The 27,442-nt window shown below is 42.3% G+C and overlaps 2 protein-coding genes across 6 annotated transcripts in view; both read left to right on the forward strand.

The window, feature by feature from the left end:
- The window catches only part of MED1 (mediator complex subunit 1), a 36,255-nt gene extending 13,016 nt beyond the window's left edge, over positions 1 to 23,239 (forward strand). Inside the window, exons 6-18 of one of the 4 annotated variants that reach the window (XM_084862397.1) lie at positions 464 to 492; positions 4,605 to 4,676; positions 5,797 to 5,871; positions 6,474 to 6,547; positions 7,110 to 7,199; positions 8,395 to 8,506; positions 9,245 to 9,369; positions 9,625 to 9,743; positions 13,712 to 13,913; positions 15,295 to 15,390; positions 15,509 to 15,614; positions 16,918 to 17,058; positions 22,238 to 23,239. In XM_084862397.1, coding sequence (XP_084718523.1) covers positions 464 to 492; positions 4,605 to 4,676; positions 5,797 to 5,871; positions 6,474 to 6,547; positions 7,110 to 7,199; positions 8,395 to 8,506; positions 9,245 to 9,369; positions 9,625 to 9,743; positions 13,712 to 13,913; positions 15,295 to 15,390; positions 15,509 to 15,614; positions 16,918 to 17,058; positions 22,238 to 22,268 — 1,272 coding nt within the window. In that variant the 3' untranslated portion in view covers positions 22,269 to 23,239. Of the gene's footprint in view, positions 1 to 463; positions 493 to 4,604; positions 4,677 to 5,796; positions 5,872 to 6,473; positions 6,548 to 7,109; positions 7,200 to 8,394; positions 8,507 to 9,244; positions 9,370 to 9,624; positions 9,744 to 13,711; positions 13,914 to 15,294; positions 15,391 to 15,508; positions 15,615 to 16,917 lie in introns of all 4 variants that reach the window. The other 3 variants (XM_084862395.1, XM_084862396.1, XM_084862394.1) reach the window with 3 other exon arrangements.
- An 887-nt stretch (positions 23,240 to 24,126) lies between these two features.
- The window catches only part of FBXL20 (F-box and leucine rich repeat protein 20), a 57,553-nt gene continuing 54,237 nt past the window's right edge, over positions 24,127 to 27,442 (forward strand). Inside the window, exon 1 of one of the 2 annotated variants that reach the window (XM_084862412.1) lies at positions 24,127 to 24,795. In XM_084862412.1, coding sequence (XP_084718538.1) covers positions 24,748 to 24,795 — 48 coding nt within the window. In that variant the 5' untranslated portion in view covers positions 24,127 to 24,747. Of the gene's footprint in view, positions 24,796 to 25,306; positions 25,614 to 27,442 lie in introns of those variants that run through there. The other variant, XM_084862414.1, reaches the window with a different exon arrangement.

Raw genomic sequence — 27,442 nt, forward strand, 5'->3', positions numbered from 1 at the left:
AAGTGGAAACACCAGAGAAACCCTTTCCATTTCATATACACAAACATGAGCCGCAATTGAACAATAGGTGCTGGGGTTTCAGAGATAATTAATAAAGTTTCTATCCTCAAAGAACTTATAATCAAGATGGACAGATTATCTTTTATGTAGCTGATGTCTCTGAAAACTCCTATAAAAGGGATGAATCTAAATTGTGTGTAACCAGACAATTGGATATGGATTCCAAGGATGGCATTAAAGAGAGGTCCTAATGTTTTAAACAAGCTACTGAAAGTTGATTCTTTTATAAACTATTTCGTATATTTTGATCTTTAATTTCCTGTCCCAATCCCATGGTTTACCAAGTAGGAAGAAGATGTTTTTTTGATATCTTAATAACTGGCATGTGTGCTAATTAGAGAAAAATTCTTGGTGTCTTCAAAGTTCTGAGTTTAATGTTTTAACATAATTTCTTTAATTTCAGAGCTGTCCAGAGCTTGTACAGCAGCTAAGGTAAGCAAATGACATAGTCCCTGATATTGGCAGATAATGCTGTTCTTTATAGCTAGGTTTTGAGGCCAGTCAAAAGTTACCTTCCTGAGGAACAAATTTATTTTCTTGAGTCAAGATTTTTCAGAGTGTATACTTGTTCACTTTCAGAACTGACTTAACTTGATTTCTTACCCTACTCAATCTAGTGCAGGGTTTTTCAACTTTGGCAGTGTTAATAATTTGGATTGGAAAATTCTTTGCTCTAGGGGCTGCCCTGTGCATTGTAGAATGTTTATCTGCATCCTTGGTTTAACTGCATCTCTTTTGTCAATTGGTGGTTTTTTTTCTCCAGGCTAGTCTTTTCCCTTTGAATTGAATAGAAATTTCCATACTTAAATTTAAACCCAAAATTCACTTCTGGGAATTTAAAAAATATATACATTTTATTAATTTTTTTATAGAGAGAAAGGGAGAAGGATAGAGAATTAGAAACATTGATGAGAGAGAAACATCAATCAGCTACCTCCTGCACACTCCCTGCTGGGCATATGCCTGCAACCAAGGTACATGCCCTTGACTAGAATTGAACCTGGGACCCTTGAGTCTGCAGGCCAATGCTCTATCCACTGAGCCAAACCAGTTAGGGCGGGAATTTTTTTTTTAATTTAAATTTTTTATTGTTTAAAATATTACATGAGTCTCCCTTTTCCCCCATACTTTCTGGGAATTTGAGAAAGTTATACATCAATTTTATGATTTAAATATAGTGAAGTTGCCCTGGCCGGGTAGCTCAGGTTAAAACATCATCGTGATACATCATGGTTGTGGGTTCCATCCCTGGTCAGGGCACATAAAAGAATCCATCAGTGAAGGCATAAATAAGTGGAACAATAAATCGATGTTTCTCCCTTCCTCCCTCCCTCCCTCCCTCCCTCCCTCTTTCTTTCTTTCTCTCTCTCTCTCTCTCTCTCTCTCTCTCTCTCTCTCTTTCTTTCTCTCTCTCTCTCTCTCTTCCTCCTCCTCCTCCTCTCTCTCTCTGTCTCCCTTTCTTATTAATAAAATAAATAAATAGATAAAGTTGAAGTTCTCTGTTACAGTTCTGTAGAAGATGCCACAGAGATGTCTTAGGGTGGTAGTATTAAGAAACTAAGTTTTACACTCATGTTTCTCAGTGATCTGGTTATGTGCTTATAGCGAAATGCACCCATTTTTAAAATTTTTTATTTTATTTATTGATTAAGGTATCACATATTTGTCATCAAACCCCCATTCCAATCCCCCACCTCTCCCTACTCATGCCCCCACCCCAAATACACCAAATTTGAACCAGCTTTAAAAAATTGCAGTGCAACATAAAAATAACCTTTTTATGATTTAATTAAACCAATAATTCTAGCAAAGCTATATTATCACCTTTGTCCAGAAAGGTGGACATTGGCTTAGTCCTCCAAGCCAGTATTTCTGGTTCTTATTTGGAGTAGGAGACTGCTCCGACTTAAGAACTAGTGGTATTCTAAAGTTAATTTGTGCCTTGGTCAGGTTGCTCAGTTGGTTAGAACATCATCCTGATATGCCACAGTTTCAGGGTGTTTTTTTTAATGTGTATGTTTTTTTAAATTGATTTTTAGAGAGAGTAGGAGCGAGGAAGGGAGAAGAAGAGAGACATCGATTGGTTGCTTCCTGCATGTGCCATGACTGGGACCAGGGATTGAACCTGCAACCCAGATATGTACCCTTGACCAAGAATTGAACCTGGAATCCTTTGGTGCACAGGCCAATGTTCTAACCAGCTAGCTACACCAGCTAGGGGAAGGTTGTGTGTTTGATTCCTGGTCTGGGCACATAAAAGAAGTCACCAATAAATGCATCAATAAGTGGAACAACCAATTGATATTTTTCTCTCTCCCTCCTGCTCTCTAAACTCAGTAAATAGCCCAGCCGGTGTGGCTTAGTGGTTGAGCATTTACCCATGAACCAGAGGTTAGTGTTTCATTCCTGGTCAGGGCACATGCCCTGGTTGAGGGTTTGACTCCCAATTAGGGGCTTGTAGAAGGCAGCCGATCAATGATTCTCTCTCCCTCTCTCTTCCTCTATCTGAAATCAGTAAAAACATTTCTTAGAAATCAGTAAAAATAAATAAATAAATAAATAAATAAATAAATAAATAAAGTTAATTTCTGAGCATGTTTGGAAGTGGAACCTCAGTAGGAATGTTAGCCTTTATACCTGATATTTTTAGTCACTTTGTATAGATTGTAATTCTAAGGTGGGGAATATATTTTGCTGCTGCTCCTGTTTCTTTTTATTGTCTCCATGGCACTTCTAGCAGAAAGTATTCAATAAGTGCCTGGCCAATTATCTGACATTGGCAGAGCAATTTAGCTTTCAAGAGATTTTTTTTTTAAGTTTGAAAAGAGATACAGAGAGTTGGAATTGTGTTGGATTCCTAAGCCTGCCCACAAAAGCCCATTTGACTTAGAATCCAAGCCTGTTTTTTTCCTCGTGACATCTACTCATCTCGTTATACCGTATTTTCCGTCGTATAAGACGACCCCCTAATTTTACAGTTAAAACATAGGTTTAGGCCTATATTCGCTGTATAAGACTACCCCCCACTTCCGAGGCAACACCAGTTCTTTTTTTAATAGACCGCCTCTCTAACTCAGCCAATCCAAGCAGGCTTTTTATGCATGCAAATTATACATGTTCTGTACCTGAAGCTACACTGTGTTCTAGTAAAAAGCCTGCTCAGATTGGCCAGAGTCAGAGAGGCGGTCTATTAAAAAAAGAACTGGTGTTGCCTCGGAAGTGGGGGGAAGTCTTATACAGCGAATATAGGCCTAAACCTATGTTTTAACTGTAAAATTAGGGGGTCGTCTTATACACCGGAAAATACGGTATATTAAAAGGAAAAGGAAGTACCTACCCTAGCTGGTTTGGCTCAGTGGATAGAGTGTCGGCCTGTGAACTGAAGGGTCCCAGGTTCGATTCCAGTCAAGGGCACATGCCCAGGTTGCGAGCTCGATCCCCAGTGTGGGGTGTACAGGAGGCAGCTAAGCAATGATTCTCTCTCATCATTGATGTTTCTATCTCTTTCTCCTTCTCCCCTCCTCTCTGAAATCAATAAAATATATTATTTTTAAAAAAGGAAAAGGAAATGATTTAAAATGTCTCATTTGCCCTGGCTGGTGTGAGTTAGTGGTTAGAGTGTTGGCCTGTGCATTGCAGGGTTACTGGTTTGATTCCCCAACAAGAACATGTTCATAGGTTGGAGATTTGATCCTGGGCCCCGGTCTGAGTGCATGAGGATGGCAATTAATTGATGTGTCTCACATCGATGTTTCCCTCTCTCCTTCCCTGACACCCTAAAATCAATGGGGAAAATGTCCTTGGGTGAGGAAAATAAATAAATAAATGGCTTATTACTTAGAAGCAAGTTAGTATATAAATTATCAGGTCTTTTTTACTATCTTTTAAAAAAATGTTTTTATTGATTTTTAAAGAGGGATAGGCACTAGAAATACCAATGAATTGGCTGCCTCAGCATGCCCCCCACCAGAGACTGAGTCTGCAACCCAGGCATGTGCCCAGACTGGGAATCAAACTGGTGACTCTTGGTTCCTGGGTCAGTGCTCAACCACTGAGCTTCACCGGCGGGGCTTAACTTTTATACTGCTTATTAACACCTCCAGAAAAATGAGCAGACAAGGAAAACTTTTCATTTTCTTTTGCTATTGTTTTTTAAAAAATATTTTTATTTATTTCATAGAGGAAGGGAGAGGAAGAGAGAGATAGAGACATATGATGAGAGAGAATCATTGATCGATCGGCTGCCTCCTGCCCGCCCTCTACTGGGGACCAAGCCCACAACCTGGACACATGCCCTTGACCGGAATTGAACCCAGGACCCCTCAATCTGCAGGCCTATGCTCTATCCACTGAGCCAAACTAGCTAGGGCTCTTTTGCTATTTTTGATTAATTCTAGAAACTTGGCTGGGGGGAAAAAGAATAGAGCAAATTATGAAAATTAGTTTTATATAGCTAATGATTTTTGTCACTTTGCTGTTAAGATTAAGTAGTAAATATATCTTTTATTCTCCTCCCTCTCCCCTCTTCCCTTAACTCCTTATAGGGAAAAAAATTTTGATGAATTTTCTAAGCACCTTAAGGGTCTTGTTAATCTTTATAACCTTCCAGGAGACAAGTGAGTATTTTTATTTTTTTGCTATTGTTGGAAAAACCAATATAAATCTATAACTATATTGTGCTTAGAAGTTTGCCAAGCCTTTTGCCCTATCTCATTTGTGATTTCTAATAGTACTGACAATCTAGAGCTCACCTTTCAACTCTATGTTTTTAAGTTATTTTAAATAATATTTGCATTGATGGATTATGTTAAAAGAGACTATAATCCTTGAGATGTCTTCAACATATTGATTTCTGGGCTGAAAGAAATTGTAGAACTGGCTTGTCATTTTTACTTTTATCCTACTTGGGATTCTGTTAACCTGCTTGGCTCTTTTAGATAGAAATAACAATTAGCTTTGTTAGATCGCTGGATTATTATTTTTTTTCTTTTAAGTTTAGAAACACATTTTTATTAAGATCTAAAATATGACTTATCTAGAAAACCGTGGCTACACAATAATACATTGCATCTATCATGTTCGAATGTGCATTGTACTCAGATACAAAAACTATAAGACAAACCACCATCCTTCAACAACTGAGCAAAGATAGAATGCCTAAGGAACAACATAGATGGACTTACAAAGGCTGGGGTGTTTTACTTCAAGCACCATTCAAAAGAGAGCACAAATGCCTGGATATTCGGGTATATCCATAGAGTTGAACTTTTGGCACTAGGAATATCACTATAGATTTTTATTTTTTTATTATTTTTAAAAATATATTTTTATTGATTCCAGAGATAAGGGAGAGAGATAGAAACACCAATGATGAGAGAAAATAATTGATTGGCTGCCTCCTGCACACCCTATGTTGGGGAGTAAGCCCACACCTGGGCATGTGCCCCAACTGGGAATCAAACAGTGAGTTACTGGTTCATAGGTCTGTGTTCAACCTCTGAGCCAGGCCAGCTGGGCCTCACTATGGATTTAAAAAAAGAAAAAAAATTTAGAATTTTTTTTTTTTAATATATAATGGATATTTTAGTTGCCTTCAATATAGACTTGCCTTTTAGACTTTCTGTATTAGAGAGAAAAAAAGAGAGAGGGAGAATGTGTGTGTGTGTGTGGGGGGGTGTATTTGTGTGTGTGTGTGTGTATTTTAATGATTTTTCTCTTGTTCTCTTTACTTTCTAGCAAACTAAAGACTAAAATGTACTTGGCTCTCCAGTCCTTAGAACAGGATCTATCTAAAATGGCAGTCATGTATTGGTAAGACTGACTCAGGTGTCAATTCTATATGACCCTTCTGAGTACCCAATTCTTAAATATAGGGCATTCTTTTTTATATAGGGCATTACCAAGGTCTTATTATATGGAGTTGGGCAAAAGAAGGCTTACAGTTGTTTGGATGTTAAATAATACAAGAATAAACTTTTGTTTTTCGTACTCACAACTGTTAACCTACTGTTGCCCCACCCTGATATATTTATAGGATAGATGGTATATTACTATACATCTGTATTTTATCTATATTTTACATCTTGTCCATCTCCTTTCACTTCCCAAATGATGATTGCATTCCATTTTCTGACTGTCAGTATCCCTAAGTTGTTGGTTGGTATTCCCTGAGTTTTATCTGAAGTCTTGTCAAACCTGTCCTCCCATCTAATAAATAATAGTCTAGTTGTAATTTTTGTTTGCCACACTATATATTGCTGTTTACTTGGAAATAATTCTTTCACTTTGAAGGTGAAGTACAATTGTTATATGCCCAAGTACAGGATAGAGTCATTAATTTTATGTCTTTTCACAATGTGTACTGATACCTTCAGGCTTTAAATACAAGCAAACATAGGTAATTTGTTTTGCAGGAAAGCAACCAACGGTGGGCCCTTAGATAAGATTCTTCATGGAAGTGTTGGCTATCTCACGCCAAGAAGTGGGGGTATGTGATCCTATTTTGCTTATTTAGAAAAATGTCTGATTTTTCATTGAGGAGTCATTACTTAAAATTTCACCTTGGACCAGGCCGCTATGGCTCAGTGGTATGAACTGGGAGGTCACAATTCTATTCCTGGTCAGGTGCATGCCCAGGTTTCGGACTTGATCCTGGTGGGGGGGCATGCAGGAGGCAGCTGAACGATGATTCTCTTTCATCATTGATGTTTCTATCTCTCTCCTCCTCTCCCTTCCTCTCTGAAATCAATAAAAATATATATATATTTTTTAAATTTCACCTTGGGTTTATAAGCAGAGGAAGAAAATTATTAGTCATTTCTAAGGTATTAACACCTATCTTCCCTACATTTTATATTTTTAATCGTGAAGTAAGTTGTTGCCACTAGAATCAATACTTATGCTTCTGTCATATTTCATAAGCTGCTTTAGAGCATGAGTCTTCATATCTGTGAAACTATTTCCTGTATATAGGTTTATAAAAATGGGAATATTTTTCTTTATCTTAATTTACCTAGTAAAGATGTAGTGATAAGTTTTACCTTTCATAGGTCATTTAATGAATTTGAAGTACTATGCCTCTCCTTCTGACCTGCTGGATGATAAGACTACATCTCCCATCATTTTGCATGAAAATAATGGTAAGACTTTAAAGCAACTGAAGGTTTTTATCGTGTTTAAAAAAAAATTTTTTAAGTTTGAATGCCTGTGCTTGTACTTTGTGGTTTGCTACTCGTAATAAGTTTGCCATCCCTGTTAAAGTTTGCACCTGATACAGTCATACACACACATGTGTACATATCTTCATATATAAATATATATATATGTGAATAAGTAAATGAGTGAATTAAAGCATATAAACTACCCTGACTTGAAATAATCCCCTTTAATTGCCAAGACCGGTCTGGCTCAATGGATAGAGCGTCGGCTTGGGGACTGAAAGGTCCCGGGTTCGATTCCGGTCAAGGGCATGTACCTTGGTTGCAGGCATATCCCCAGTGGGGGGTGTACAAGAGGCAGCTGATCGATGACTCTCTCTCTCATCGATGTTTCTAGCTCTCTATCTCTCTCCCTTACTCTCTGTACAAAATCAATAAAATATATTAAAAAAAAAAGAAAAAAGAAAGAATCCCTTTAATCGTCACTTTAATGGTGAAGAAATTGGCCATCTTACTAAAGAATTACAATAATAGATGTTGTTTTCTATTTGCACTTTAATATACTAAAACAAAATGAGAAATGGCCTAATACTTCATTTGATCCCGTTATAACTTCAATCTTTGATTATCCTATAATCATAATTCTATTTAAATACATTCTGAAGTTGCTGAAACCGGTTTGGCTCAATGGATAGAGCGTTGGCTTCGGGACTGAAAGGTCCCGGGTTCGATTCCGGTCAAGGGCATGTACCTGAGTTGTGGGCATGTCCCCAGTAGGGGGTGTGCAAGAGGCAGCTGATCGATGACTCTCTCTCATCGATGTTTCTAACTCTCTATCTCTCTCCCTTACTCTCTGTACAAAATCAATAAAATATATTTAAAAAAAAAATACATTCTGAAGTTGGAGAAAATAAGGAAATATCAGTAATGAGCTTTAAAAATGTTTTTCCTTGGACTGCATTATTTCCTGTATTTTATTTTATTTACTGACAGAAACACTGGTTGGTTAGAAAGGTAACTTCTAGCATTTCTAAGTTATATCGGTATTACAGCATCTGTTAAACAAAATAGGTCTGACAAATCATGCAGAAGTTAGCCTGTTTTTGTTTTCTTAATGTTAGAGTCCTTACAATTTGTGTTAGTTTGGAAAATATCCTTTTTTCCCCTCTCTTCCCAGTTCCTCGATCTTTGGGCATGAATGCATCAGTGACAATTGAAGGAACATCTGCTATGTATAAACTCCCAATTGCACCATTAATTATGGGGTCACACCCAGTTGACAACAAATGGTAAGTTAACTATAATTAATCCTAGGGTAGCAAAGTCCATTTTTTACCATCAAGCCCAGTTTTAAGCCAGTTTCACTTGGCTCTTCCCTCACTTGACTTTCTAGAGATTGGCTTTTTGTTTTATCCATTTAATTTTTTTTTCAATGTTTATTTTTATGTTCCTCTGAAGTTTGCTCATGGAACACATTCTCTATCCTGAGAGAGAAAGAAGACAACTGTGCTAATTCCTCTTTTTAAATGATTGCTCCTTTTTCTCTCATGGGACTTAGGTTAGTTTGGAGTTACATTAGACCAATAACTAGAGAACATGCTTCAGGGTAGATATTTGATTATATACTTAAGGGTTAACAAATAGGATGTTTCGGAATTGGGGGAAGAAAGTTTTGATAGCCGAGACCGGTTTGGCTCAGTGGTAGAGCGTCAGTCTGCGGACTGAAGGGTCCCGGGTTCGATTCCGGTCAAGGGCATGTACATTGGTTGCGGGCACATCCCCAGTAGGGGGTGTGCAAGAGGCAGCTGGTTGATATTTCTCTCGCATCAACGTTTCTAGCTCTCTATCCCTCTCTCCTCCTCTCTGTAAAAAATCAATAAAATATATATAAAAAAAAAAAAAAAAGAAGAAAGTTTTGATAGGCATTATGAGTATGTGTTTGTATGAAGTAGACATGTCTAAGAATGGGTGTTTATATTTTTCATTTTCATATCAAGTCAGAACCCTACCTCTTCTTTTGTTTGAAGGACCCCATCTTTTTCCGCAATCACCAGTGCCAATAGTGTTGATCTTCCTGCGTGTTTCTTCTTGAAATTTCCCCAGCCAATCCCAGTATCTAGAGCATTTGTTCAGAAACTTCAGAATTGCACAGGTGAGTTATAAGTAACAGTAGCTAATCTTGTTATAAGTATGAAAAAACAAGTTTCAATTTCAGATTAACTTAGACCTCTTTTGGTCTTGTAGGCCTCAAAAAAGTATTTATGGGTATAGATGTTATGGTACTTGGTACTGAAGTACTTTTTGAATAAATGGACAAATGAAGTAGAAGTCATGAAGGGAAAACTGAGCTGTCAACGTTTTGATCTTATTGTGATCGTTATATTGGTCCTTTCCCCCCTCCCCCCAGGAATTCCATTGTTTGAAACTCAACCAACTTATATACCCCTCTATGAACTGATCACTCAGTTTGAGCTGTCAAAGGACCCTGACCCCATACCTTTGAAACACAACATGCGATTTTATGCTGTAAGTAAGACTCTGTGGGCTGTTGTAGGTTATGTTTGGACCCCAAATGAGAATCTTCCTTTATAGGATTACTGAGGTTAAGTATTCTTTTGGACTGCTGGATCATATTGTATTTCCTCAGTCAGGCAGGAAATTACAGAAATCTCTGGAACACACTGAAGAGAGAGCATAAGCTTCTTCTTGTTTTTTTTTTTTTTTTTAATTTAATAAATCTTTATTGCTCAGATTATTACAACTGTTTCTCCTTTTTGGAGAAACCAAGATGGCGGCATAGGTAAATGCCTAACTGCAGCCTTGCACAACAATTTCAAAAAATACAGTTGTTTCTCCTTTTCCCCCCCATAGTTCCCTTCCACCCTCTGCCCTTACCTCCTTTCCCCATTGTCCTCATCCATATGTGTACCATTTTAGTCCAGTGTCTTCCTGCACCTGTCACACCCCTTCCCCCCTGATAATTATCAATCCATTTCCCTTTCTTTGCCCCTGATTCTATTATATTCACCAGTTTATTTTGTTCTTCAGATTTTTAATTCACTTGATTTTTAGATTCACTTGCTGATATATATGTATTTGTTTATCATAATTTTTATCTTTTCTTCTTCCTCTTCTTAAAGAATATATTTCAGCATTTCATATAATACTGGTTTGCTGGTGATGAACTCCTTTAGCTTTTTCTTATCTGTGAAGCGCTTTATCTGCCCTTTAATTCTGCATGCTAACTTTGCTGGGTAGAGTAAACTTTTTCTTTTCTTTTTTTAAAATATATTTTATTGATTTTTTACAGAGAGGAAGAAAGAGGGATAGAGAGATAGAAACATCAATGAGAGAGATTCATCGATCAGCTGCCTCTTGCACACTCCCTACTGGGGATGTGCCTGCAACCAAGGTACATGCCCTTGACCGGAAACGAACCCGGGACCTTTCAGTCCGCAGGCCGATGCTCTATCCACTGAGCCAAACCGGTCTCAGCTGGGTAGAATAAACTTGGTTGTAGGTTCTCACTATTCATCACTTTGAATATTTCTTGCCACTTCCGTCCAGCCTGCATAGTTTCTGTTGAAAAATCAGCTGATAGCCGAACCGGTTTGGCTCAGTGGATAGAGCATCGGCCTGCGGACTGAAAGGTCCCAGGTTCAATTCCAGTCAAGGGCATGTACCTTGGTTGCGGGCACATCCCCAGTACGGGTTGTGCAAGAGGCAGCTGGTCGATGTTTCTCTCTCATCGATGTTTCTAACTTTCTATCCCTCTCCCTTCCTCTGTAAAAACTCAATAAAATAAAATAAAAAATAAATCAGCTGATAATCTATGGGTGCTCCCTTATAGGTAACTAACTGTTTTTCTCTTGCTGCTTATAAGATTCTCTCTTTGTCTTTTGCCCTTGGCATTTTAATTATGATGTGTCTTGGTGTGGTCCTCTTTGGATTCCTTTTGTTTGGGGTTCTGTGTGCTTCCTGGACTTGTAAGTCTATTTCTTTCACCAGGTGGGGAAACTTTTCTGACATTATTTCTTCAAATAGTTTTTCAGTATCTTGCTCTCTCTCTCCTTCTGGCACCCCCATAATTCTGATGTTGGTATGCTTGAAGTTGTCCCAGAGGCTCCTTACACTATCTTCAACTTTCTGGATTCTCTTCTCTTCTTGCTTCTCTGGAGGAGTGTTCTTTGCCTCTGTATTTCAAATCTTTGACTTGATTCTTGTGTTCCTCTAGTCTGCTGTTGGGTCTCTATATTTTTTATTTCAGTCAGTGTATTTTAATCTCTAGTTGGTCCTTTTTTTTTTTTTAATATTTTATTGATTTTTTTACAGAGAGGAAGAGAGAGGGATAGAGAGTTAGAAACATTGATGAGAGAGAATCATCGATCGGCTGCCTCCTGCACCCCCCACAGAGGATGTACCCGCAACCAAGGTACATGCCCTTGACCGGAATCGAACCTGGGACCTTTCAGTCTACAGGCTGACGTTCTATCCACTGAGCCAAACCAGTTTCGGCTAGTTGGTCCTTTTTTATATCCTCAAGGGTCTCATTAAATTTATTGTCCTTTTCTAGAAAATTCTTGAAAAACCTTATAACTGTGGTTTTGAACTCTATATCCAGTCTTTTGTTTTCCTCCATTGCTTTTGTTTGAGATCTGTTTCCTTTTCTTGGCATTTTTGCTGCTTCTGAGTTGGTAGGGTGGCTTTGTGTGCTTGGTGTCCTATATGGCCCAGTGGGTCAGCCTCCCCAGTTACCTGAGGTAGGCACTCTTGGTCCTCTCCTTTGTGTACTGCGTGTATAGCCTTATTGTATCGATAATTAAGTCTTGATTGTTGTGATTGTTGTTGGTATCACTGGGAGGAATTGACTTCCAGGCCCATTGGATGTGAGTATCAGCTGTGTCTACTCTGGGATACCTCCTGTATTGGAGACAGTCTTATAGGATCAGACTTGCAAAATTGCAAAAGCCTCTGAGCTCAGCTTGGATAGGGTGGAGTCTCAGGGCTGAGCCACCAGTCTTGGCTTCCTGTCAATCCTGCCCTTGTACATGCGCCTCAGACCTCTGCCTTCCACAGATCCCCTGAGTTTCCACCTGACAGGCCAGATTCCCCTTGTAAAGAGAGTAGGTGCCCCAGCGGCTCGCCTGGAACTGGGTTTCAGTGATCACTGCAGTCAGAACTGGGGATTCAGTGTAGTCAGGAGCTTCCAACTCCTCCCGCTATGGAGAGGCCGCAGCAACCCACAGTCAGACCTCTCTGCACACACTCCCTAGTGCACAACCTCTAGACCCTGCCCTCTGCGACTCCTGGCTCCCCCGAATCTCCCAGTCTCTGAGTCTTCAGGTGCCTTTCTCTACAGTCCAGACTTCACCCATATGAGCCTGGGTCCACCGGGTTTCGGCCGTGGCTGGGGTTCAGTGTAGTCGGGGGCTTCCTTTCCCCTCCTGCCAGCCAGACACTCAGCCGCCCTTCCTCTCTGCACGAACATCTCTCTGCCTCAGCGCTTTGCGGCTCCCCTGATCCAGGAGCCTCTCTCCTTCATGCTAGTTGTAGATTTCACACTCAGCCAGCTTTCCTGTGGTTTTGGATGATGTCTGTTCTGTCTCTTAGTTGTTATTTTGAAATTGTTGTGCGAGGTGGCAGTTTAGGCACTTACCTAGGCCGCCATCTTGGTTTTCCAAGAGCATAAGCTTCTAAGTCAGGAAAGAACATACATTTCATTATTGAGATTTCAGATGAAAGTTCCTTCATGGTATTTGGATTTTTATAAGCATATAAATAGGTGTTAAATATTCTTATTTATTTTTCAAGTGCCATGAGCTTATAATCTGGAAAGGTCATTTATTCAGATGCATACAGGGAAGAAAGTGCTTGAATGCCCTGGCTAGTGTGGCTCAGTTGGTTGGGCATTTTCCCTTGCTCTGAAAGGTTGCTGGTTTTATTCCCAGTCAGGGCACATGCCAGGGTTGCAAGCTTGACCCCTGGTAGGAGGCAGTCAGTTGATGTCTCTCTCTCTCTCTCTCTCTCTCTCTTTTCCTCTCCCTTCCTCCCTCTTTTCTAAAAATCAATGAAAATATTAAAAAAAAAAAAAAAAAAAAAAAAAAAAAGCTGGAGTGAATAAATTAAGGAAAGTTTCAAAACCTCATTTTCACTTGAATTTATTGGAATGTTTGATGATAGTCTAAAGTAGTAGTTCCCAAATTCTGCTGCATTATAAGTATATATAGAGTATTTTATTAAAAATACAGATTATACAGATTTCTGAGGTAATTTTCATGTTAGGTAGGCTAGGAAACCACTAGCAGAACATTTACAAAAAAGGGGTTTATTCAGCCAAGTGGGTAATTAGCCTTTATAACATCAGCTAACCGAAGAATTCAGTGGAGTTCTATTACTCACTGAGTTTTGAGGTGTAGGTTGTTTTTTAGGATAGTTGTGGTTGGCGTATAATGTGTGAGTAAATAGCATTCATTTCCTTTGTTCTTTTTGCCTAGGCTCTTCCAGGTCAGCAGCACTGCTATTTCCTTAACAAGGATGCTCCTCTTCCAGATGGCAGAAGTCTACAGGGAACCCTTGTTAGCAAAATCACCTTTCAGCACCCTGGCCGAGTTCCTCTTATCCTAAATCTAATCAGACACCAAGTGGCCTATAATACCCTAATTGGAAGCTGTGTCAAAAGAACTATTCTGAAAGAAGGTACTGTCTTTCCTTTTGATATCCTTACTAATAAATGGAAACTGATAACTCCAGTGATTTTCTAATTTGGTAGCCCATTGTATTACCTATGGAACTTTTAAAAAGACAGATATTTGGTCTCCATATCCACATGAACTGAATTAGAACCTCAGTGGGAGGTGCTGGGAATCTAGTTGAAGCTCCACAAATAATTTGATGGAACCGATCTATAAATTGGCATACGGAAACCTCTGTCGGTTATTTAGGGGAAGAGAGGGGAGTGTTTGCAATGGACTTGGTTTTTCTCTGCATTCAGTGATGTCATTCGTTAGCTAGGCCTGAACCCTGCAGTTGAATATAAAGTAGAACTTGAGATGCTGTTGGAAGAAAGTACTTCTTGATATCTAAATTTTAGAATGGAGGGAGGAAATATACTAAGGACTAAAAGAACTGAGTATATTTCCTCCCTCCATTCATTGGAGAACTTAATCATATAGTTTAAAAAAGGATGAAACCTGTGTCTTTTTCTCCCAGGATTCTGGAATGCTGGTGTTTTCCAAACAGCTATTAGAAGCTTTGATGTGAATTTTGGCTGCTCTAGTTAACCACAGTTACTTTTTGCCTTAGTTGTAAAACACTTCAGTGAAAGAGATGTATCAGTGCAAATGCTAGGCAAGAAGAAACAGGGAAGGTAAATCAGGAGATTTTTTTTATGGGAAAAAGAACTGCTTTAGAAATGAGAAATTTTAGAGAGCATAAGCAAGTATGCCTATGGACCTTCTATTTCATGTATTAGAATCCTAGGAGAGTTCTTCAAATAGCTTCAGGGCACCTAAAAATGAGTTTTTGTATTGTAGTTATGAAGTTAGTCCTACAGAGATGCTTTCTGCCAAGAAAGTATGTGATCCTTGATTCTGGGCTGCCAACATGTTTAAGAACATATGATGACAGATATGGGCGTATTTGGTATAACTATATCATTTTAAATTGTAGCCCTATATCCTTGCTCACCAGATTATGGGTTGCACAGCAAACAGCTGCAAACACTGATAGAAAGCAGGGTTTATGGCAGTGGTTCTGGATGTCTGCTTATCACACAGAATGAGAAACTCCTCTTGGCCACATTTATATTCAGAATTCACTTTTAAGTCAGGGTGTTTATATCTTTCAAGGTCTTTAACATTTTAGGGATTAAATGCCTTCATTTTAGGAAACTGAAATTTAGTTCTTTGTTTCGGAGTATTTATAACATAAACTGGCAAATGCATTTTATTCCCTGTGAATGATACAGGTGTAGTTTCCAAGGGAAAGAAAAAATTTCATTCTTTACCCTTAGGAATTATTTACTTGTTTCAAGTCTTATATTTGTTGATTATTTTATGATGTTTTCTTTGCCTTTTAGATTCTCCTGGGCTCCTTCAATTTGAAGTGTGTCCCCTCTCAGAGTCCCGCTTCAGTGTATCTTTTCAACACCCTGTGAATGACTCCCTGGTGTGTGGTGAGTTGTATGGGTCACTGCCATCTCTCCCAGGGCAGCAGTTAGGTTCCTTCATCTCTTCTTGAAAATTCAGGAGCTGAATCTAACTCAAATACTTCTTATATATTTTGTCTTTCAGTGGTAATGGATGTGCAGGACTCAACACATGTGAGCTGTAAACTCTACAAGGGGCTGTCAGATGCACTCATCTGCACAGATGACTTCATTGCCAAAGTTGTTCAAAGGTAGCACTGGCCCTTTTCGATCAGAGTCCCAGAAAGAGGTGTATAGTAATGCTTTTTTCAGTATTAGAGTGAATTGGAAATTTAGAAGGAAAACATTTAGTTACTGCCTTGAATTCACTCTCTGCTTTCAATTCTAAAGCAATATGAGCTTTGGTTTTTAAATATCATTATGAGAGTAATAGGATATGAGGTAACTTCAGGCCTGGCATTAGGGTTCTTGTAGGAGGAAGAGAGCTGAAATAAGATGTAGGTCTTAAAAAAAAAAAAATATATATATATATATATAATTGATTTTTTACGGAGAGGAACAGGGAATTAAAACATTGTTTAGAGAGAAACATCAAACATCAAGCACCTCCCACTGGAGATGTGCCTGCAACCAAAGTACATGCCCTTGACCGGAATGGAATCTGGGACCCTTGAGTCCGCAGGCTGACACTGAACCAAACTGGTTAGGGTTGTAGGTCTTTTTTTACTTATCCTCTTTGTAACGTGTCAGTGACAGTATGTGGGAAGATACTTAAGCCAGTCAACTTTCCAGAAACATTGTGTAATTTTGAGATTTTTCTTAAAAAGATACCAGTGGGCCCTTTTGTAAATAAATTTTTTTGGAACAGAGCCATATCTGTTCATTTACATATTGTCTATGGTGGTTTGCAGCTAAGATGGTAGGGTAGTTAGATAGAAACCATACGATCTTCAAAAGCCTAAATTGTTATTAACTGGACCTTTAAGAAAGGTTGCTGACATGTTCTAGAGCAAATGTTTTCAAACATAGGTTTATAAATATAAATTTATAAGATAGAAAGTGCTTTGCTTTAAAATAAACAAGATTTCATACCAGTATTGTTTTGGAGTGATCTAAGCCATTACGGTTTAGAACTTCGATGGGTAAAGAGATTTTTCTAGTGGTTGATTAAGAGAAGTTATGTATCCCATTAATCACATGTCAAGCTCCAGAAGGAAGGCATTTTGTTACTGAGTTAATTATTACCATTTTAGTTAATTATAATATCTAATTCTTTGGATTCTTATTTATGGTTAGTTTGTTTTTGGTGATGCTTCAAAAGAAATTGATGATTGCCTACTGGTCCATATTCTCTTGAATTTACCCAAAGCTCTGGCATTTCACAGAACTGGTCCTGCTTTTGGGATTATTTGTCTTACCTGAAAATTGCTGCAAACCTCTGAGGACATATCTAAATCTCAGGAAAAATTAAAGCTGCTTTTCTCTAATGAAAACTTGGTTTCATTCAGCAGCTAGTGTAATGCTAATTTTGTCTTTTTCCATCTTATCTTACAGATGTATGTCCATCCCTGTGACGATGAGGGCTATTCGGAGGAAGGCTGAAACCATTCAGGCTGACACCCCAGCACTGTCCCTCATTGCAGAGACAGTTGAAGACATGGTGAAAAAGAACCTGCCCCCGGCTAGCAGCCCAGGGTATGGCATGACCACAGGCAACAACCCAATGAGTGGTACCACTACACCAACCAACACCTTTCCGGGGGGTCCCATTACCACCTTGTTTAATATGAGCATGAGCATCAAAGATCGGCATGAGTCGGTGGGCCATGGGGAGGACTTCAGCAAGGTGTCTCAGAACCCAATTCTTACCAGTTTGTTGCAAATCACAGGGAACGGGGGGTCTACCATTGGCTCGAGTCCGACCCCTCCTCATCACACGCCGCCACCTGTCTCTTCGATGGCCGGCAACACCAAGAATCACCCGATGCTCATGAACCTTCTTAAAGATAATCCTGCCCAGGATTTTTCAACCCTTTACGGATGCAGTCCTTTAGAAAGGCAGAACTCCTCTTCCGGCTCACCCCGGATGGAAATGTGCTCGGGAAGCAACAAGACGAAGAAGAAGAAGTCATCAAGGTTACTACCTGAAAAACCCAAGCACCAGACTGAAGATGACTTTCAGAGGGAGCTATTTTCAATGGATGTTGACTCTCAAAACCCTATCTTTGATGTCAATATGACAGCTGACACGCTGGATACACCACACATCACTCCAGCTCCAAGCCAGTGTAGTACTCCCCCAACAACTTACCCACAACCAGTACCTCACCCCCAACCCAGTATTCAAAGGATGGTCCGACTATCCAGTTCAGACAGCATTGGCCCAGATGTTACTGATATCCTTTCAGACATTGCAGAAGAAGCCTCTAAGCTTCCCAGCACTAGTGACGATTGCCCACCCATTGGCACCCCTATTCGAGATTCTTCAAGCTCTGGGCATTCTCAGAGTGCCCTCTTTGACCCCGATGTCTTTCAAACCAATAATAATGAAAATCCATACACTGATCCAGCTGACCTTATTGCAGATGCTGCTGGAAGCCCTAGTAGTGACTCTCCTACCAATCATTTTTTTCCTGATGGAGTAGATTTCAATCCTGATTTGTTGAACAGCCAGAGCCAAAGTGGTTTTGGGGAAGAATACTTTGATGAAAGCAGCCAAAGTGGAGATAATGATGATTTCAAAGGATTTACATCTCAGGCATTAAATACTTTGGGGGTACCAATGCTTGGAGGTGATAATGGGGAGACTAAGTTTAAAGGCAATAGCCAGGCTGACACAGTTGATTTCAGTATTATAGCAGTGGCTGGTAAGGCTTTGGGTTCTGCAGATCTTATGGAGCATCACAGTGGTAGCCAGAGTCCTTTATTAGCCACTGGAGACTTGGGGAAAGACAAGACTCAAAAGCGAGTAAAAGAAGGCAATGGCACCAGTAATAGTCTGTCAGGGCCAGGATTAGATAGCAAACCAGGAAAGCGCAGTCGGACCCCTTCTAATGATGGCAAAAGCAAAGATAAACCTACAAAGCGGAAGAAGGCAGACACTGAGGGAAAGTCTCCGTCTCATAGTTCTAACCGACCTTTCACCCCACCTACAAGTACAGGTGGATCCAAATCTCCAGGCAGTTCAGGAAGATCTCAGACTCCCCCAGGTGTTGCCACACCACCCATTCCCAAAATCACTATTCAGATTCCTAAGGGAACCGTGATGGTGGGCAAGCCCTCTTCTCACAGTCAGTATACCAGCAGTGGTTCTGTGTCTTCCTCAGGCAGTAAAAGCCACCATAGCCATTCTTCCTCTTCTTCCTCATCTGCTTCCAACTCAGGCAAGATGAAAAGCAGTAAGTCAGAAGGTTCATCAAGTTCCAAGTTAAGTAGCAGTATATATTCTAGTCAGGGGTCTTCTGGGTCTAGCCAGTCCAAAAATTCATCCCAGTCTGGTGGAAAGCCAGGCTCCTCTCCCATTACCAAGCATGGGCTGAGCAGTGGCTCTGGCAGCACCAAGATGAAACTTCAAGGGAAGCCATCCTCACTTATGAATCCTTTAAGTAAACCAAACATATCCCCTTCTCATTCCAGGCCCCCGGGAGGCTCTGATAAGCTTGCCTCTCCAATGAAATCCGTTCCTGGGACTCCCCCATCCTCTAAAGCCAAGTCCCCTATCAGTTCAGGTTCTAGTGGTTCTCATATGTCTGGAACTGGTTCAAGCAGTGGCATGAAGTCTTCAGGGTTAGGATCCTCAGGCTCTTTGAAAACTCCCCCATCATCTAATTCTTGTACAGCATCATCTTCCTTTTCCTCAAGTGGCTCTTCCATGTCATCCTCTCAGAACCAGCATGGGAGTTCCAAAGGGAAATCTCCCAGCAGAAATAAGAAGCCGTCCTTAACAGCGGTCATAGATAAACTGAAGCATGGGGTTGTCACCAGTGGCCCTGGAGGTGAAGAGCCAGTGGATGGCCAGGTGGGGGTGAGCACAAATTCTAGCCATCCTATGTCCTCCAAACATAACATGTCAGGAGGAGAGTTTCAGGGCAAGCGTGAGAAAAGTGATAAAGATAAATCAAAGGTTTCCACCTCGGGGGGCTCAGTGGATTCATCTAAGAAGACTTCAGAGTCAAAAAATGTGGGGAGCACAGGTGTGGCAAAAATTATCATCAGCAAGCACGATGGGGGTTCCCCTAGCATTAAAGCCAAAGTAACTTTGCAGAAACCTGGGGAAAGTAGTGGAGAGGGGCTCAGGCCTCAGATGGCCTCTTCCAAAAACTATGGCTCTCCCCTCATCAGTGGTTCCACTCCAAAGCATGAGCGTGGCTCTCCCAGCCACAGTAAATCACCAGCATATACCCCTCAGAATCTGGATAGTGAGAGTGAGTCAGGCTCCTCCATAGCAGAGAAATCTTATCAGAACAGTCCCTGCTCAGATGATGGTATCCGACCACTTCCAGAGTACAGCACAGAGAAGCATAAGAAGCACAAAAAAGAAAAGAAGAAAGTAAAAGACAAAGATCGGGACAAAGACCGAGACAAGAAAAAGTCTCATAGCATCAAACCAGAGAGTTGGTCTAAATCACCCATTTCTTCAGACCAGTCCTTGTCCATGACAAGTAACACAATCTTATCTACCGATAGGCCCTCAAGACTCAGCCCTGACTTTATTATGGGGGAGGAAGATGATGATCTTATGGATGTGGCCCTGATTGGCAATTAGGAACCTTACTTTTTAAGACAAAAAAACATGGCCAGAGAGAAACTAATAAGTTTATAGGCAAACCACCATCAGGGGTGAGTCGGACAGGTGGTGTTGAAGAATGTTAAATGACATATCCTTGATACTGAGCTGGGTGAATTTAGAAAAGCATAAAAAGACCATGGGTTTGATTATTAAGAATCACTGTTCCTTTGCCAGGAAAAAAAAGTTAAAATACTTGCTTATAAAATGAAGCTGGGTGGGTGGGGCATAGGGAGAGGGAAGGGTGGAAAACAGTTTGGTGGGAAATATTCATATATATTTTTCTCCCTTTTCCATTTTTAGGCCATGTTTTAAACCCAATTTTAGTGCATGTATGCGAAGGGCTGGGCAGAAAGTGAAAAAGCAATACATCCCTTGATGCGTTTGCATGAAGGTGTTGACCTTTGGGTAGCTGTCCATTTGAGACATGGGCAAATGAAGGACTTTGGTTACTTTGGACACTTAAGTAATGTTTTGTGTCTGTTTCTTAGGAGTGTTTGGGGGAGGGAAGGTAATTTTAGCTATTTATTTGTAATATTTTAACCCTTTATCTTTTTATACAGTATTCCTTTCTAATTCTATGAGGTTCAGGGTTCAAAATGATAGGATGTAGAGAAGAGCAAGGCTTATTTGGTTGTAGGGAGCTTGTAGCTTGTGCTGGTACATTAGCATGAGGCCCAAGCAAATTAGAGCCAATCTTTGAAGTTAAGGAGAAAAACCAAAAAGGTATTTTCTGTGTTAGATTTTTCATGGGATTCAGACAGCATTGGAATATTAGGAGTTACCTCCCTGTGGAGGTAGTGATTTATAGTCTCCCTTTCTTTTACAAAAAAAAGCTGGCTGGCTTTTGGGGTTGTAAACGTGTTTTCAGATGCAGTAAGGTTTAATGTGGGACAGCTTCCCTGACCCGGTGGCTTGAAAACCATTGCAGAATTAACAGTTCTCTTATATCCACAATGTGCCAAAAGTCTACACCCCAGCATTTTGTTTGTAGGAGAACAGATGCCATTCCTGAGAGCTGGGCTCCTTTCTCACAAGGAGGAGTCCAGACTTGAATCACTCATGCTCCCTTAGAAAAAACAGTAAAAAAAAAAAAAAAAAAAAAAAAAAAAATGTGCAGCCATAGTTCACTTAAAACAATTTCAAGCTCACTTGAAGTAAGGGAGCCTGGAATGCTAGGTGGGCATGAAGATAAACCCTTGCTACTGTGTAGCAACCCAATTGGACCTTTTTGGAGGAATAGGTCTGAGTCTGGATTCTGGGGGACATCAATAAGAAGCCCTTCTCACAAATATAATAATCCAGGAGACCACTTGAGTGCAACACAAGTTCTCAGTATTTGGAGGGTCCTCTCAAAATTCTGCGGCCTTACTTTGATTTTTGACACCTGCACTGTGCCATTCCTGATGATTCCATTCAGGACCTGTATCAGCAGGACGGGGCATGGTCCCCAGCACAACTCTCTGGATTAAAAACAGAAAAGCCAGGTGACTTATTTATGTATGTGTGTGATAAATGGAGTGACTTCATCAGATATTGAAGAAGATTTCTATATTCAGCTCTTTCTGCAGGTTGGAGTTAGCATAGAGTTGGAAAATCAGCTTTGGCTTCTTTCCTGACTGTCTCTGATTTCCTCTAGTGTTCTCCCTTTTCTGGTCATCAGCTCTCAACAACTCTGCCACTTTTGTGTCCCAAGGTAATAAGAAGTAGGAAACGAAACATTGCAAAGTGGAGCAAGAAAAGTTATCCGTTACCGTATCAGTCAAAAGTCTTGGGTGACACTAAGGAGGACATGGGCAAGGTGATACCAGAGTGCTTTATCTTGTGATGCTGATACAGTAGCAGCCTCTCAGACATACAACCAGGTTGGATTTCTCACAAGTTTCTCACCTAGTTTTGAATCCTGTCCCATTGGTTCCTGCAGAGAAAAAAAAAAAAAAAGTTATATGGTATTTCTGTTCTGGGTGGGGAAGATCTTATGGGGAATGTACTGCATAGTATCAGGGGCTCAGCTCCCCCAAGCAGAGCCGACAAATACCAAAATGAGTAAACTGGGAAGCTTTTTCTCTCTTTCTGTCTTCATCCCAGATCAAAGGATCCCGAGTTAGGATCTGGATGAAGGATAAGCCCCTGAATTGTCGATGGGCACACCCCACACACTGACCCAGCATCTGAACTTGCTTAACAGGGAGCCGGGGCTAAACTGCTTCACCCTGCCTGAGAACCAGGGAGCACTGCATTTCTCCACAGGGTGGAGGAGAAGAGGCAGAATAAACCAAGCCTGGGACACCTCCCTCCTGTCTAGGTGTACTCATTCTCCTGTTTCAAAAGACGGCAAGGACATGAAGTCAACTTCTACCTGTTTTCTGCTGCTGGCGTCTTATGTATTCTTTGACTTGATTTCTCTTCTGTCTTTAGCTCCGTGTCAGGGGTTCTTGGTTAAAACCTGCTCTGATGTACATGAGGATTTCAGGTTCAAAATCAGTATGTTTTAAAATAAGTATCGGGGGTGGATGGATGAAGCAGGATGTAATTGCCAAAACCAGGCTTGAGGTTGATAGCTCTTGGAAAGATTTTTTCTTAAGGCCTACGTCTAAAAATTTAGTGCAGCAATATCATGAATTCTCAGAAAACAAAAATGAAATCTTTCAGGGAGTCTGTGAGTCATACAGTGTTCAGTCAAGTTACTTAAAGCAGATGCCAGTATAAGAAACTCATTGTCCACAATCCCTGGGCGATCCCATTGTGTTACCTTTCCCCCCCTTCTTCTCAACCCCCTGCCTCCATGATTTCTACCCTTAAAGGTAGCTTTTTGAGGGATAGGAAGTGCTTAACGTCTGAGAAACTAGGTTGGGAAACAGGTTCAGCTGTAAAAGCTGGGCTTTAGATTTGGGTTTTAAAAATGTACATCAGGAGCAGCTGGGAGGGTCTTTTCTAAAATCTTTGATTTTTCTGTGTATATGGCTGTTCTGTAAATACTTTGGGGGTTTTCATTTTTTTGAAAGACAAAAACCTGGGATTTCCCCCCACAAAACATTACAAAAGAACCTGATTATTTACATGCAAATAAATTTCTTTGATAAAAAGTAATATGCCCATGTGTACTAAGTTTTCAACCTTTGAATAATGTTCATGTATTCATCTTTAAAAGTTTGGTCAATTAAAATTTAATCAAAAAGTAAAAGTATTCCTCTAGTAAGTGTAACTTGAAATAGGTTAACTGGAAAAGATAATTAAAACAGGAAAACAGACCTGTGAAAGTTTCATTTGATATATCTGCTCGAGCCAGTTTTACTATTTTCTGCAGGTTTTAGTCACCAAATTCATCAGTTTTTGCTAGAAGAAAACTGCTCTTAGGTGAGCCATAACTAAAAGGCTGAAGTGAAGCAATAACATTAAAAGTACCTGTGAGGGGAGAGAATATAACATCTAGATCTGGGTTTGTGGGCCTAAGAATGAGTTTCTGAAGCTGAGGTTTTTTGCTTCGAAGCCTTTTCAAGGAAAATGAAAATAAAAGTGCTTGAAGAGTTTGGTAATAAGCCTTCCAGCTAAAATATGCTTTTTTTTTCTTTTTTTCTTTTTTTTACAATTCTCCAGCGCTATTTGTAAGCTCGTAATGAGATTCATAACAAGTTGGTCACTAAAACTGCGAATTAAACGAGGTATGAAAACAAACTCATATCTGTTGAAATTTGATAGTTTTTAATTTATCTTTGGCACATGATTCTGTGGTTTGTCCTTGTTTTAAGGGTAAACTTTAAAAAAAATATATATTTTATTGATAATTTACAGAGAGGAAGAGAGAGGGAAAGAGAGCCAGAAACATCGATGAGAGACAATCATTGACCAGCTGCCTCCTGCACACCCCCCACCGGGGATGTGCCCACAACCAAGGTACATGCCCCTGACCGGAATGGAACCCGGGACCCCTCAGTCCGCAGGCGGACGCTCTATCCACTGAGCCAAACCGGCCTCGACAAGGGTAAAGTCTTAATTCATGTAAATTCTATCATGAATTTCCGGACCTTGAGGACTGGAGTTGCTAAAGCATAACAACGCGATGACACAACCTAAGGAGTCAGACGTGTCAGTTTCCTTTCTATACGAGCCCCCGCCTACTCGTCCAGACACGCTTGTTTCTCCCGCCAAAGTGGCGTCAGGGTCAGGTTCTCACCAACCAGAGCCCTGATTGGAGGACGGGCAGGCCGTGAGCCCATTGGGCGCCTGCGGCGGTCGTGGCGGAGAGGAGGGAGAAGCCAAAGGCCGTTTTGCCTCGCCAGCCCCCACTTCCACCAAAGTGCACCCCTCCCCCAGCTACAGGAATAGTCACCCCGCTCCAGCACTGGATCCCCCCCAGACCCCAAGGTGCGAGGTGCGGCCGCGCTGCATACCCCCGGAGCAGTGGGCAGCACAATTACCCCCTGCCCTTCTGACTCATGCACAGGGAGACCCACGCCCCGCAGCGGCCCTCCGGGCTCCCCTGCAACACCGGGTAATGCAATCCACGGGGGCGGGAGAGGCGGCGGCGGCGGTAGCTGCGGCGGCGGCGGCAGCAACAACAGCACCGTCCCAATCTAGCGACAACCCGAAAGAGGAAAATGGCTCCGAGCAGGGACCGCCTGCTGCACTTTGGGTTCAAGGCGACAGTGAGTGATAGGGGAAGGGAGCTGGGTGGCCGGGAAGGACGTGTGTGGCAACCCAGGCTGTTGGGGGTTGGGAGGGAGAAGCGACCAGACGTAAGGGGCTGGGGAGGAACTGGGCAGAGCGCTCAAGTGCTCGGTGGTGGATGCGTGCTCCATGCCCGCGGAGCGGAGGAGAGCTGGGGCTCCGGTGCTGCGTGCAGTGGCCCTGCTCTCCTCGCTCCCCCGGACCCGCGATCACGCGCGCACCGGCACCCGCCTCACAGCCCCTCCCACACAGACAGACACAGACACACGGACACTTCCCTGCTCTCCAGCTCGCGGTGGGCTTGCGGGCCCGGGAGGAGAGCGGGTGGCGCCGCCCCGCGCCCCGGCCGCTCCCGGGCCGCCGCCGTCGCCGCGCCGGGTGGGGGGAGGGGTGGTCCCGCGCCGCCGGGCGCTCCTCCCCCTCCCCCTCCCCCTCCCCACGCCGCGCCGCGGCCCGGGCGGCGCCGGCCAATGAGCAGCCGCGTTGCTGGCAGGTGGCGAGTGTTTTTGTTTTGGGTTGAAGTTGAGGCTGAGGAGAGAGAAGAGCGAGCGACGGAGAAGTAGCCGCCGCCGCCGGCGCCGCGGGAGGTGGAGGAGGCCCAGCCGGAGCCCAGAGGCCTTTTCTCGCCGCTGGCGGCCCCCGCCCGCCGCTCCCGGGCCTCCTCCCGGCCCCGGAACTCCCGGGCCTGCCCGGGGCCCCTCGCCTCTGCGCTCCGCTCGCCGCAGCGCCGGCCCCGGCCGCACCCGCCGGCCTCATGAGGAGGGACGTGAACGGAGTGACCAAGAGCAGGTTTGAGGTGCGCGCTTGGCGGGGCGAGGGCGGCGTGAGGAGGGCGATTCCGACTCTCGGGGCCCCCGAAATTCGCTCCGCACGGAGCCGCCTCCCTTTGCCTGGCGCCGTCACCCCCCGGCCGCCGGCGCTCCCAGACTTCTCTCCCCCACCCTCGCGCCCCAAAGCCCGGCGCAGCCCGGCTCCCCCGGGCCTCCGAGCTGGTCGCCTCCCGCCTCTGCCGCCCGTGGGCCCCGGGCGGGGGGATCGGCTCCGGCGCCCTCCTGCTCCCCTCCCCCCGGCATCCCTCGGCGCTCAGTTCTTTGCACAACCCTTGGCTCGCCTCCCTCCGCCCGGGAGAAAAAGCATCACGGATCCCACCACCACCTTGTTCGGGAAGCGAGGGGGGAGGTGATGGGCCAGGGGGCCGTTTGTCCGAGTTCGGGGCAGACCTTGGCTATAGGGTGGCAGGCTGGGGGGTGCGGGAGACGACAACGGGGTTTCGCCGCCGCGTTCGGTCGGGGTATTGTTCTGATACTTCCTCTTCTTTCCCGTTTCGTCTGTGCTCTTGAGGCTCATTGTTTCTGGGAACTCTTAGGTGTGTGCAGGCTTGGAGGTTGGGACGAAGGTCCGAGAGATTGCAGGAAACCCCTCCGAGTCCGTTTGTCTCTTAAGAACTTCTCTGAAGATAGAGGTTGATAGTCATGCAATTGAGAAACGGGCGAGGACATAAGGAAACAGCTGAAAAGCGTCTGCGGAGAGGAGTCCCCGTGTGGGGCCGTGATTCCTCCGGGAGGTGAGGCATCGGAGCTGCGGGGGGATCACAGGAGCGCTGCACCGGGAGGGCCATCCCGGGGATTGAGAGAGAGAAACTTCTACAAGGGGAGGTGTTACCTGGCCCTTTCTGGCAGGGACTCAGGCTGACCTGGGATCGCTCACAGCTCAGTGTACCTCTCGCCGGGTGTTTTTTCTGCATTTCCATTTGAAGGATGAAATTGTAAGACGGTGAGACAAAAGTTTCAGAGCACTTGCCAACTCGGTGCAGAGGGTGAAATTGCTCCCTACAGGTCTTAAGTTTAGTCTGTTCCTTGATTTCTTTTTCTGGTTATGGGGGAAATGTTTTTTTTGATTTATCCACTAATGTCAAGTTAGGAAGTGTTTGGGGGAGGTAAACATGGATGACTACAATGCAAGGAAGGAGTGAAGAAAAATGAAGGAATTGGTCTCTCAGTGCTTTAATGTTTATCTTAATCACAGGAAGAAAGCATTATTAGTGGACAAGATTGGGTTTTTACTTTATGTTGTCCTAATGTAGAGAGACCCAATAAACTTACTTTTTGGTGTTTTCACATTAAGTACTACTGTAAAAGTTGGCACTGTCATTAAAATTACTGAACAGACATTTGGCACTTAGCAGGAATCTTGAAGGCCCTCAAATACTGAAGATTTGAGTAGGGAATAGCCTTTTGCCATTGCAACCAGCTTTGTGTCATTTATTTTGCTGTTCACTTTTAGGTTGTGTAACTGTTGGAAAGAGTTCTTTAGTGGAATGTGCTTTAAAATTGCATTTTTAAAATAATTTATATTGTAATTCGTAGTTTATCTGTAGTCATGGTACTAAAATAATAAAATTTATTGCTTTATTAAGCATGTCTATTTAACCTTGATTGATATATAACTGGCAGTTACAGCTTTCTAAACGTTTTTGAGAAGATTAAAAAGAAAGAAGAGGAGGACGGGGGAAACCCTCCTTGTATAGTGTTCATGATTAAAGTGTTTGTAAACCAAAAGCTACTCTTTTATTATGGGAAGCGTTCCATGCTAGAATACAAATGAAAAGGGCTGGAATTGGTGTGT

Source organism: Pipistrellus hanaki, assembly GCF_964339955.1.
Source record: "Pipistrellus hanaki genome assembly, chromosome: 16".
Taxonomy (NCBI): domain Eukaryota; kingdom Metazoa; phylum Chordata; class Mammalia; order Chiroptera; family Vespertilionidae; genus Pipistrellus; species Pipistrellus hanaki.